Below are 13,968 nucleotides of genomic sequence, written 5' to 3'. Positions count from 1 at the left end.
TCCTGTATTTTCCCTCTCTGACTTCAGTCCCTCTATTTCTCATTGGTTTATGTCTAGTTGTTATAAACTCCTTTCCCCTTTTTTATTTCAATGTTACGGTGTCCATATTAGTCCTGCTGAGATTGAGGCTGTCCTACTATGGACACCTTACACTGTCTTTCATCTTCTTCTCGTGTTGTTTTTTTAGAATAGGCAACCTGTTATTATACTTGTTTTCCGCATCAAGTTCAATATCATCATCATTGTCTGTCTACAGTGTGATTGTATTGTGATGTGTGCATGTGATCACTTCATAACATCCTGTACAGTCAAGTCAATGTACCGTGTGTCCGTAAGGTCTGTTTGTATAACATCAGATCAAAATCAAATCAAATGTAATTTGTCACATGCGCTGAATACAACAGTGAAATGCTTACTTACAAGCCCTAACCACCAATGCAGTTAAAAAAAATACAAATACCGAAAAATRTACGAATAASAAATAAAAGTGACACATAAGCAGAGTAGTGTCAAGATGACACAACGTCCCACAGCTATAAGCCTCAATCTCAAATCAATGGAAAAGCACCATCAAAATGTATGATTTTTTATTACTATCCCCAATTTCGTGGTATCCAATTGGTAGTTACAGTCTTGTCTCTTCGCGTCAACTTCCGTACGGACTCGGGAGAGGCGAAGGTCGAAATTCGTGCATCCTCCGAAACACAACCCGGCCAAGCCTCACTGCTTCTTACCACAATGCCCGCTTAACCTGGAAGCCAGCCGCACCAATGTGTCGGAGGAAACACTGTACACCTGGGGACCGTGTCAGCGTGCATTGCGCCCGGCCCGCCACAGGAGTCGCTAGTGCGCAATGGGACAAGAACAAACTTTGATTTGAAAGTGTATTGTCACATTAAGGGTTGGGAACAGAATAGAAAGAGGAGTGGGAGGCCCGGGTGCACAACTGAGCAAGAGTGCCTAGTTTGAGAAACAGATGCCCCACAAGTCYTCAACTGGCAGCTTCATTAAATAGTACCCGCAAAACACCTGTCTCAATGTCAACAGTTAAKAGGCGACTCCGGGATGCTGGCCTTCTAGGCAGAGTTTCTCTGTCCAGTGTCTGTGTTCTTTTGTCCATCTTAATCTTTTATTTGTATTGGCCAGTCTGAGATATGGCTTTTTCTTTGCAACTCTGCCTAGATGGCTAGCATCCCGGTGTCGCCTCTTCACTGTTGACGTTGAGACTGGTGTTTGCGGGTACTATTTAATGAAGTTGCCAGTTTAGGACTTTAAGAGGCGTCTGTTTCTCAAACTAGACACTAATGTACTTGTCCTCTTGCTCAGTTGTGCACCGGGGCCTCCCACTCCTCTTTCTATTCTGGTTAGAGCCAGTTCGCGCTGTTCTGTGAAGGGAGTAGTACACAGCGTTGTACAAGATCTTCAGTTTCTTGGCAATTTCTCGCATGGAATAGCCGTCATTTCTCAGAACAAGAATAGACTGACGAGTTTCAGATGAAAGTGCTTTGTTTCTGGCCATTTTGAGCCTGTAATCGAACCCACAAATGCTGACGCTCCAGATACTCAAATAGTCTAAAGAAGGCCAGTTTTATTGCTTCTTTAATCAGAACAACAGTTTTCAGCTGTGCTAACCCTTTTGCAATTATGTTTTCTAATGATTAATTAGCCTTTTGAAATTATAAACTTGGATTAGCTAACGTGCCATTGGAACACAGGAGTGATGGTTGCTGATAATGGGCCTCTGTAAGCCTATGTAGCTATTCCATAAAGCCTATGTAGCTATTCCATCTGCCGTTTCCAGCTACAATAGTCATTTACACCATTAACAATGTCTACACTGTATTTCTGATCAATTTGATGTTATTTTAATGGACAACAAATTTGCTCTTCTTAGAAAAACAAGATAATTTCTAGGTGACCCCAAACTTTTGAAAGGTAGTGTATATGTTTACATTTTCAGTGACAGGTGACCATTTAGATTTTCTTATTTTTTGTTGCTCTTTAGTTTTGTTCCATTTGGTTTGATGTTGATTTCACCGTGCCCTCCCTCCCCTTTTCTCCCCCTCAAGGTTCATTATATCAGCTGTCCACTGAGCCTAATGCCGACAGTGATTTGGGATTTTCATGTGAGTTGGTGTCTTTTTTTGTTTTCCCTTCCCCCTTTCCCCCCCCTCTCTTATTTTGTTGATTGATTTGTGTCCTCTTGAGTTTTCCCCCCTATGTCATGCCATACCACCTATTCCTTAAGGTTACAGTGTTCCCCTCCTTGATGATTCTCCTAGTGCCTCCTCCTCCAGTCAGCTCCACTATAGTGGTCTCTAGTGTCTCCTTCTCCACTCAGCCCCAGTATACTGGTCTCTAGTGTCAGAGAGGTCCCAGTCTCTCTGTGCTATTACAGCCTCCTCATCTTGATGTGTGAGAGAGTTTTACTCTAGGACTCTATCTCTCTCACTCCTTGAGCTATGAGCGTATATATTAAACATAATAATAATTCTCAGGATTTCATTGCCAGATAATTTGTTCTCATTTTCTTTTCATGTTCAAAGACATCTATTAATCTAAGTTAAACATCCTGATTTTGGCGTTTTGTGGCTCCTAGTTTTATCATCAAAGCGGGGAGATATATGTGAAATAACTGTAGGGAGGTGGATGGGATGTGGGAGAGCATTGTACTATAGGATGAGATGTTCCAGACCATCTTTATTCTAGCAGTCCCACTATAGGTTATTTAGGTATTTGTGTCATGAAGGAAATATAAGTCACATTGTATATAACATAATACATAGTATAATATATATAATAGTATAAAGTCAAACAGTTTTTAAGTTCGAATTACTCATTTTATATAACATGTACAACATTACAGTTGTACAGTAATACAGTAGCATCTTCATTAACTGTGTACAGTAATACAGTAAACATGTACAGTAACATGGCAGTAACAGTACAGTAATAAAGTAAAATGTACAGTAATACAGTAACATGTACCAGTAATTACAGTAGCATAGTGTTCATTAACACGTACATAGTAGCTGAATAATAGTAGCATGTACAGTAACATGTACAGTAATACAGTAGCATCTCTCTAACATGTACAGTAATACAGTAACATGTACAGTAATACAGTAACATGTGAACATGTACAGTAATACAGTAAACAGTACGGTAAACATGTACAGTAATACAGTAACATATACAGTAAATGTACCGTAATACAGTAACATGTACAGTAATACAGTAACATTACAGTACATGTACAGTAATACAGTACATACAGTAAATACAGTAACATGTACAGTACTACAGTAACATTACAGTAACATGTACAGTAATACAGTAACATGTACGATGGCACAGTAACATGTTCAGTAATACAGTAACATGTTCAGTAATACAGTAACATGTACAGTGATACCTACCATATAGGTAACTGTGCAGTAATACAGAACATGTTACAGAACAGTACATGTACAGTAACATGTACAGTAATAGTAACAGTCATACATGTACAGTAAACATACATGTACAGTAATACATACATGACAGTATACAGTACCATGTACAGTATACAGTAACAGTACAGTAATACAAGTAACATGTACAGTAACATGCTACAGTAATAACAGTAACATGTACAGTAATACAGTAACAGTATAGTAGTCAGTATTTAATAAAGTCAAGGATGCGTCCCCTCACTATTAATTCAGTAACCCATTAAGACCTAGGCTACAGTGTCAACTAGATACACTCATTTAGCTAGCTTTTCACTAAACCAGCTTTAAAGGAAATTCATTTTTCAGAAGAGATTAGCAATATTTTCTTCATTTATCTTTGCAGAAATATGCTTCTCTTTTGACAACAGTTGTATTGCCAATTACTGTGATGTGATTGTCTGACCTACCTTAGTTGAATGCACTGATTGTGAGAATGTCAAAAATGACTCAAATGTAGAAATTATATATACAGGATGTCATACTCACAGTAGTAAACATACGAAAGGAGACAAATGTTGGCAAGGGTGTTAGGAGCTAGATTTGCCAGGGGTGTCAGATAGGACCTAGATGTTGCTAGAGGTGTCAGAGATGGGAGATAGATGTTGCTAGGAGTGTCAGAGATGTGAGCTAGATGTTGCTAGGGGTGTCAGAGCTTTGAGCTAGATGTTGCTAGAGGTGTCAGAGATGTGAGCTAGATGTTGCTAGGGGTGTCAGAGATGGGAGCTAGATGTTGCTAGGGGTGTCAGAGATGTGAGCTAGATGTTGCTAGGGGTGTCAGAGCTTTGAGCTAGATGTTGCTAGGGGTGTCAGAGATGGGAGCTAGATGTTTCTAGCGGTGTCAGAGATGTGAGCTAGATGTTGCTAGGGGTGTCAGAGCTTTGAGCTAGATGTTGCTAGAGGTGTCAGAGATGGGAGATAGATCTTGCTAGGGGTGTGCTGGTGCCTTCCAAGTCATACAAATTCACTCCTCATTATTCAGTGACCCACATGAAAGTATTTGCTTCACCTCTGGTATCAATGCTGGGATTAGCCAATGGGGATTACCCTGACAGAAGCCAGCACTCTCTCTCCCTCCAGTTTGTGTAGCTACCTACGTCCACTTCAGAGCTAGTCTGGATGCAGATCAGGTACTCGCAGCTAGCTGCGTTAGCCTCCCTTGTCTCAATCTGCCTAGCGGGACAGAAAGAAAAGTCCAGTAATCAATAGAGGAGGGATTGAGACCCAGAGCCGTTGTTTCCGTGGCGTGTACGTGCTACCTTCAGGGGCAGCAGAGGTTGCCAGGTAATCAGACCTTGTTACCCTCAGCCCCACTGGCTGTGCGTAAGCCATCTGCATAGTGTCTTAATTAGAGGCAAGGCTTGGTCGATGGGATCAATCAGTGTTTCCGTCCCTCCACCCTGCATGCAGCCTGACGTGTGTTTGTGTGTGGTGGATCTAGCTCCCAGCGACTGTCAGAAAGAACAAACGTTGAAGATGGAGCGTCCCCCTCACACATGATTGATCAACCCAGTCAGTGGGATTTCGTTTGTCTACTGGACTGTCTCGTCAGTCAACCATGTTTCTGAAAAGGGCAACAATGGAAAATGTGTGATTGAGAGAAGATAGATGTTTAATCCAGATCCAATTTAGAGGAGAACCCAGTGGACTATTGTTGACACGTCACATGTGATCAGGTCTAGGAGACATTCATGGTTTTGACAGTATAGGACAGTTGCTGTAGGATGGAGGACAGTTTAGTATCTCCCCACTGATRGTTAAGGTTAGGATTGCGGGAGGGGAAGCTGATGCTAGATYTGTACCTAGGGGAAGTATAGCAGGACAGTGAAGGCTGTTGGGGGGGTCAGATATTTCTGCCTGGTGCAGAGGCTGTAGTAGAGGGAGAAATAATGACTTTAAACAAGTCAACAATTCTGACACCAGAGATAAAGGAACGAGTGCAGGGAATATAGCCCAGGCTATCTCAACATTATATAGTATATGTAGGAATATAGCCCAGGCTATCTCAACATTATATAGTATATGTAGGAATATAGCCCAGGCTACTCAACATTATATAGATATGTAGGGAATATAGCCCAGGCTATCTCAACATTATATAGTATATGTAGGGAATATAGCCCAGGCTATCTCAACATTATATAGTATATGAGGGAATATAGCCCAGGCTATCTCAACATTATATAGTATATGTAGGGAATATAGCCCAGGCTATCTCAACATTATATAGTATATGTAGGTAATATAGCCCGGCTATCTCAACATTATATAGTATTGTAGGGAATATAGCCCAGGCTATCTCAACATTATATAGAATATGTAGGGAATATAGCCCAGGCTATCTAACATTATATAGTATATGTAGGGAATATAGCCCAGGCTATCACAAACTTATATAGTATATTTAGGTAATATAGCCCAGGCTATCTCAACATTATATAGTATATGTAGGGAATATAGCCCAGGCTATCTCAACATTATATAGTATATGAGGAATATAGCCCAGGCTATCTCAACATTATATAGTATATGTAGGGAATATAGCCCAGGCTATCTCAACATTATATAGTATATGTAGGAATATAGCCCAGGCTATCTCAACATTATATAGAATATGTAGGGAATATACCCAGGCTATTCAACATTATATAGTATATGTAGGGAATATAGCCCAGGCTATCACAACATTATATAGTATATTTAGGTAAATATAGCCAGGCTATCTCAACATTAATATAGTATATGTAGGGAATATAGCCCAGGCTATCTCAACAGCATATGGTATAGTACGTGTCATATAATTGCTACATTTACTGTCAATATAGTATTAAAAATAGTTTTACAGGTTGTATTTTGGCAATTAATTTTTGCGATGCGAAAATTGGGTCACGAGTCAGACAACCTGGTTCAATTTGGGTAACGAGCTAAAACCAGTTGAGAACCACTGATATATAGTGTATGTACACTCAACTAGGAACTATTGTTGACACTGAGATTAAGAATTGAACAGACTAAGTAGTAGCTATATAGTTAATATATAGTTAATATGTCAAATATCATCTGTAACATGATAGGAGGTAGAGTTAGTGTCTCTCTGCCCTTCTTCCTATTCAGGTGAGATCTTAACGGTGTCTAGTTTCCATAATGGTTCCAGGGCTCTGGGGTGAAGTTTCCCCTAGGTATAGATCTAGGATCAGCTTCCCCAAACCGTATCTTAGCCATTAGTGGGTGAAATACAAAACTGACCCAAGATCCAGCGGGAACAAAATGTGGTTTATATCTCCCTCTAGTGACTGGAGGTTATCAGTGACCCTTTATATCTCCCTCTAGTGACTGGAGGTTATCAGTGACCCCAATTTTAAGATCTATGATCTGGGTTATTGTCAATATTGTGATGAAATCCTGCCTGTATGACAGATTTGACTTTATGACTGAGTGTTTCTTGTTCCCTTTCTTCATACTAATAACTGCAGACAAAATCTAGCCTTGCTGAAAACGCCATAGATGAAGAGGCAAGTGGCATAACTAAACATGTTTGAAATGTCGCTTGGACTAGACATGTGTTTCCTCCTTGATGCTCAGCCATGTATTCTGGTCATGTTCTCCGCTGAGTSCTTTGAAGCCTTTTAGCCACCCATTTAGCAGCTCGGTCAACCTATCTATAAAAAACTTTATGTGTCTGCCTCGGTTTGATATAAAACTTGTGTATGAAAATGTCACTTTTGGACATTTTCAGGCCTATTAAAGGTGCTACACATAGGATTCATTTTGTATTGTAATTTCAGAAAATGTCCATAATATATCTGCAGTAATAGTGGAACGATAGTGTTTTACAGTATTACTTATCCCGCAGTGTTGTGATTGGCTGTGATATTCACCTCTTGACTTCTCCAGCAGGAGCGGCTATCTGTTGTCAAAATGGGAAAGCTGTTTTGAGTTTGTGGCTGTGTTATCTAGTGGAAATTGGGTCAAGTGGCCAATGTAGAAATTGACCTGTCATTTTCTGGTTGCTAAAATTCTACACTGTTAGCTCTGTTTCAGTTTATGTGAGAGAACAAACACTGAATAGAGTAGCGAATCATTGTACCATCTATGAGTAGAAGTTCACAGTGCTCGTTCGGTGGGTAAGCAAATGCTCCTACCACTGTCTCTCCCAAGCATCTTTGACCAGTGTTTTTGGTTTACTGCCCTGCATACTGCTAGGAGTAACTTGCGAGTTGGTGATTTCCTGCTCGTTTAGTCAAGTTCAGCCAGGATACATACAGTGAGTAAGTCCTCCGCCTTCTCTCTATTTATAGTAGTGGTGCATGTGTGATCAAGTCTGTTTCCTGTGCGTGTTTGCCGTTTCACTGGCGGCACTTCATTTCAGGAGGTGGGGTGTGGGTTGTGTTCGCGAACTCATTTTAGTTCACAACAAGCTCAATGCAGAAGAGGAACAAAAGGCTTGATGATTTAAACACAGTTTGTTACGAAGTCGGAGGTGGAGGAGCTGAAGGGTGGGAATGTCACCAGCCAGACCTCATTCAAAACCATGTCTGAGGATTTATCTTCCAAACAAAACCATGTCTGAGGATTTATCTTCCAAACAACCCTTTAACATACACTCTTCCAAAGGAGCGTAGATCGAAAACCAATCGAGACACAATAACATTTTAATGGATGGAATTGAGGATGTAAAGACAAAACTCGGCATGACACAGAAGTCAAGGCCAAGAAACTCCTGGCAGATCAACTCAAACTGGATCCTAAACTCATTGAGATGGAGAGGGTGAATAGGAATGGCACTTTCTTCCCTGATGGACGGCCCAGCTCTATAGTGGTGAAACTGCTCAGGTTCAAAGACGAGGAGGAGATTTTCAGGAGAGCCAAGTGCATGAAGAGAATCAAAATCTTCATCAATGAAGACTTCTCCAAAAAGGTTTGCCTCAAAAGAAAGGAACTGCTGCCACAACTAATTGAAGAACGAAAGAAAGGCAACATCGCATAGCTGAAGTATGATCAGCTGGTCGTTCACCCCCCTCTCGTAGGCCTATGGCAAGTGACTCAGCTATAGTCCACTGATTTCACACACACACACATTTACTCTACTTTGTTCATGTGTTTCACCTAACCTGGTGACCAAAAACACACATTGCTCTAAATGTCATAACTCTCTGAAGTCTTCAGTGGTGTTACGTGGACTGTGTCAATGTGCATTGCACAGGAAGTGCCCCCCTATTGATATAACTAACACAAATGTGTGGTTGTATTGGACMTGTGAGGCATACACTTCTATGTTTCTGTTCCACTCTCCGGATGATTCCCACTCTGTATCTCTCTTAGTTAGGCAGGAAATCAACCCTGGTAACATGGTCTTCAACCCGTGAGATATTCATGAATTCATGAAGTGAACAATACATATAATGATTGTTGATCCAGATTCAAGTTTCCTGAAATTGACCAGAGACGAGTATCACTTGTGATTACTATAATGTTAAACTGCTATACAGGTTGTTCAATTGTTTATCTAATTAATTCCAAGACAAGCTTATTTTCTACTTTTTAATTTGAACGTTCGCAGTCTTCCWAAAAAAAAAAAAAAAAACTTGTTCATTATCTGTCTTCTCTTAGTCATGAATGTTCCATTGTTGCCATTTCAGAAACRTGGTTGACTGAAGAGACAACCACGCTTTATGAAATGTCTCTGTATAATGCTGTTCACCGCTGTAGAACATCAAGAGTGGGAGGAGTAGGGTACATGTCTGCTTACTCTTTTTTTAATACATATTTCAATTCTGTATGTCACCACCGCTTTCCCTTAGTTAAATCGTGTAAGAGAGCAACATAAGGGTTCTGGAAGCCTTGGTTTATAACCGGTCTCAAGTAGTATAAAAAGTCTCACAAATCCCTCTATCCTGAATTCTACAAATTACAAAAAGYATAAGAACAAATTTACTCACCTACTTTGGATATTCCCCAAAATACTAACAAATTCCAAGAATCATTAAATAATATAAAGTCAACTTGTAAGATCATCAATCAACAGTTGACTGAGAAAAATACATGTACAACTATCCCATATCAATGTATTGTTGGAAATAAGACCTATAGTGATCCTGGTGTTATTTCATGTTCATTTCATTTTTTTGTGAATGTGGGTTCCTCTCTGTAATCACGCCCAAATCACACCCTGACCAAACCAAAATAGAGACATAAAAAGCTCTCTTAGGTCAGGGCGTGACACTGGTACTGTTCCAAAAAAAAAAAAAAATGGCTAAAGTTATCTCACTTTATAAATATGGGGATCCAATATCTTTTACAGATTATTGGCCAATATCTGTACTACAAAAAAGGTATGGATTCCGTAAAAAACTACTTCATAGATATGGCTCTTTTGCAACTTGTGGATAACATCTTTACAGCCCTGGACAACAATGAATACTCCTTTGGCATCTTCTTAGATTTATCCAAAGCCTTTGATCATTAAATATTACTTTCTAATTTGTATTATTACGGTTTTCATGATTATACATATAATTGGTTATATAGTTATGTTTATGATAGAGAACAATGTGTTTATGCAAACGGCTGTGCATCTACCAGAGCTAAGATATCCTGTGGAGTGCCACACGGTTCGATAATTGGACCTTTGCTATTTTTAATATATATCTATGGCCTTGCTGCTGGGTCTTCTACCGTACTTTCCGTTCTCTTTGCTGATGATACCAATTAGATTTTCACACTTTTTATTCACAAATTAAAGAAGCCAACTCAGGCATTGCCAAATCTTCTCAATGGTTCTAGATAAACAAATGATCTTTAAATGTAAATTCATTCTAATCAATAGTAATAATAAGAAATATTGTATACAAAAAAAATGGCCAGAATCTTAATTGGTGKGAATGAAATGRAACAAGTTCTATTTGATGAAGAGTTATCCGTAAAGATCATGTTCAATTTGTCTGCAGTACAGTGATGATATCTGTTGGTATCATCAGAAAGAAGATCAGGCTTGCTTCCTATCTCGATAGTATAGCTTAATTCACACATATATTAGTTACTGTATTATTTGCTTGGCCAGTACATATGCCTCCTACCTACACAAATTACTCATCATACAAAAAACATTTGCAAAACAAGTCACCTCCCTCTAATTACCTGGCTCCATCTGCACCTTTGTTTAAGAAACTCAATATCTTGTCTCTTTACCACATTAATGTTTGGCAATTATGCACTTTCATCTACAAATACTCATACCGCCGAGACAGTTTACCTAAACCCTTCAATGGATTATTCCAGGTTAATTCTKAAATCCATCTGTTCAACATACAAGACATTACGATAACCTTCACCCTCCCCACTGCTGCACCTCAAATAGTCAATTCTCTAACATATACAGAGGTACCATACTCTGGAATTCATATCTTCACATTGCCAAAACATCATCATCATCATCATCATCATCCATCAATAACTTAAAGCGAAGACTGGGGGTCAGACTGGGGGTCAGCCTGATTAACCAAACTACCCAGTAAACTCCTCATGAAGACTGGGGGTCATCCTGATGAACCAAACTACCCAGTAATGTCCTCCATGAAGACTGGGGGTCAGCCTGATGAACCAAACTACCCAGTATCTCCTCCATGAAGACTGGGGGTCATCCTGATGAACCAAACTACCAGTAATGTCCTCCATGAAGACTGGGGGTCAGCCTGATGAACCAAACTACCCAGTAATCTCCTCCATGAAGACTGGGGGTCAGCCTGATTAACCAAACTACCCAGTAAACTCCTCCATGAAGACTGGGGGTCAGCCTGATGAACCAAACTACCCAGTAATCACCTCCATGAAGACTGGGGGTCAGCCTGATGAACCAAACTACCCAGTAATCTCCTCCATGAAGACTGGGGGTCAGCCTGATGAACCAAACTACCAGTAATCTCTCATGAAGACTGGGAGAGGAGGGAGATTTGTTTTGAATGAAGCCTAGTGCTGTTGCAAATATTTTGGTGAAATTAAGGAAAGATGTCATGGTTCTCGTGAAATCATTCATAGCCTCATTAAATAAAGGAGTGTGTCTCGTGTGATAGGTGTTTGTGTATGTTTATTCAAATTAGCAACTGTTGCTAATCTATTCTAACAGTTTGAAATAAATCCTTTCCTGTTGACTTTGGCTTCCTGTCTGTAATGCTGGCGCTGACCTGCCCAGTCATGTTTGCCTACAGTGAAATCTCCATTGCGAGAAATGAAATACTGCAAATTCTAATAACATTTTCACACTGCTGAGACAATCCGAGCTGAACCGAGCTGTACTGTGCTGCCTGTTACGCAATCCATCCACCACAGTGGCTGGAACCGTATTGGAAAAGACACTGTGAACAGATCATGTCCAAGCCAGCACAGTACGTTCGGTTCAGCCCAGGGCTGACCCCATTTCGTCGACTGGTCGATTGATTGGTCGAAAGGCTGTAGGTCGACTGAGATCTTTTTAGTCGAGCAGTGGCAAATATATTTTTACAAAATTATGCAACACAATACACCTGTCTGAGTGGACTAATCCATTGTGAAGGCCTTGGGGATGACACACCAGTATCACATTTACTGTTAATTACTATAATTTCTAATCTACAATGTTTGTATGGTTATGGTAATTTCTGTTAATGCATTCAATATATTATTACAGTCTTACCGTTGTCATTGTAGGAGTGGACAYGTTGTTTGCACAGTGCACAACCTAGGATACACTATTTAATTCCATTTACAAGTTGTCAGTTTATTAATTGTCTTTTGTTTGAAAGCTCCTGTCATTCYTGAGTAAGTACACGCACCTGATTACACATAGAACCAGGACTAGTCTACCTGGCCTGTGTGCAAATGTAGGCCTATAAATGTTCCCATTTCGGGATCTGATACTGTTTCTGATTGTCGTAACTCACCATCTCTGTGGAGCTTCTCAAAATCATTTTTTTCTTCACCTCAAAAACCAAGTCAAATAAGTATGTTTTTACATCCACTGAGAATGACAATAGTTCCTCAACGTAKCCTATTGGAAAAATCTTTCCAGCTCTCTCCCTTTCGATAACCACTCAGCGTGAACGGGGGAAGAAATTTCATTCTCTGATCAGGTGGAAATGAAAAAGGCCTAGCTGATTACATGTTATCCCTTGAGCAAATAGAGTAGAGCTAATAGTTGATACGTTGTCTCAAATGCCTTGCAGACAGGCCATGCAGAGCCAACGTGATTTACAGGATATTTATTTTTATCAAGATGTTTTCTAACTGTGGGCTGCAATGTTTTTATTACTTTTAGATTTGTATCATTTTAATTTAGATATTCTTTTGATTAATCACATGACATTGATTTTGAGATATGAAGACTTTATTATGAATGAAATTAAACTGTTCCACGAAAAAAGCATATGAAGATCATAACTGGCATGCAGATCAGTAGAAATGGTAGGATAACTTGGCACTCCGAATGGAAAAGGTYGCCGACCGCTAGCCTATTACTTATTACGGGCAACTCGGCAGAATGTGTGGAAGCCATCAGCAGCAGGCATCAGCAGAGGGTCGGGTAGGGAACAGGTTTTTTTCTCCTGATTAGACTATATTGATCTATGGCCCCCTCTTTAGTAATTTGTGTGTCTTCATTTTTAATTGCAGTGCTTAAAGCATCAGGCAAAGTATCCTACATATATTTGATTTAATTCAAACACATAAAGTGTGTCTATATATGGAGAAATGCATGTTATAATATTTCAACCAATCGATTGGTTGATCGAACAGATTACTCTCAGTCGACCAAGACAGCCCTAGTTCAGCCTTGTAGTAGGAATCAGGTTTAATTTAAACCTCCCCAGGTTCTCACTGTGTCCCACTCTCTCTGTGTCTCTGTCACAGCGGCCCCCAGCACAGAAAACATGGCGCTCTACGTAGGCATCGTCATCGCTGTCATAATGTGTCTGGTCATCTCCGTCATCGTGGCGCTCTTCGTCTACCGGAAAACCCACCGGGACTTTGACTCTGACATCATCGACTCATCAGCCCTCAACGGAGGCTTCCAGTCGGTCAATATAAAGACGGCGCGCTCAGGTGAGTAGGATGTGGGGCGGTGACTAGGTCCTAGCTTAGCCTGTGTACCAGACCTGTTTGTGCCATCATTCCAGTCCTTGCCACTCCTTGTCATATGCCAGTAGTGGAAAGATAGCACAAACAGGTCTGGTAACCAGGCTATTTCTAGCTGTGCTCTTATCGTTGCATCTTCAGATAATGGTTCAGTTTGGGATGTCTTTCTGGTTACACTTTATTTCATGATATATAGATTACCCATACTTACTAAGAAWTTACATGGTATAGAATACCCATACTAACTAAGAAATTACATGGTATAGATTACCCATATTTACTAAGAAATTAAATGGTAAAGATTACCCATATTTACTAAGAAATTACATGGTATAGATTACCCATATTTACTAAGAAATGACATGGTATAGAT

The 13,968-nt window shown here is 39.9% G+C and overlaps 1 protein-coding gene across 1 annotated transcript in view; it reads left to right on the top strand.

Moving 5' to 3' along the window:
- unc5ca (unc-5 netrin receptor Ca) overlaps positions 1-13,968 on the top strand; it is a 160,252-nt gene that overhangs the window by 90,672 nt on the left and 55,612 nt on the right. The window contains 2 exon segments of the mRNA XM_024147511.2: positions 2,070-2,126; positions 13,371-13,562. Coding sequence (XP_024003279.2) covers positions 2,070-2,126; positions 13,371-13,562 — 249 coding nt within the window.

Source organism: Salvelinus sp. IW2-2015, linkage group LG15 (assembly GCF_002910315.2).
Source record: "Salvelinus sp. IW2-2015 linkage group LG15, ASM291031v2, whole genome shotgun sequence".
NCBI classification, from domain to species: Eukaryota; Metazoa; Chordata; class Actinopteri; order Salmoniformes; family Salmonidae; genus Salvelinus; species Salvelinus sp. IW2-2015.
The sequence above is the reverse complement of the archived record's forward strand: the minus strand, read 5'-3'. Positions and strand labels throughout refer to the sequence as shown.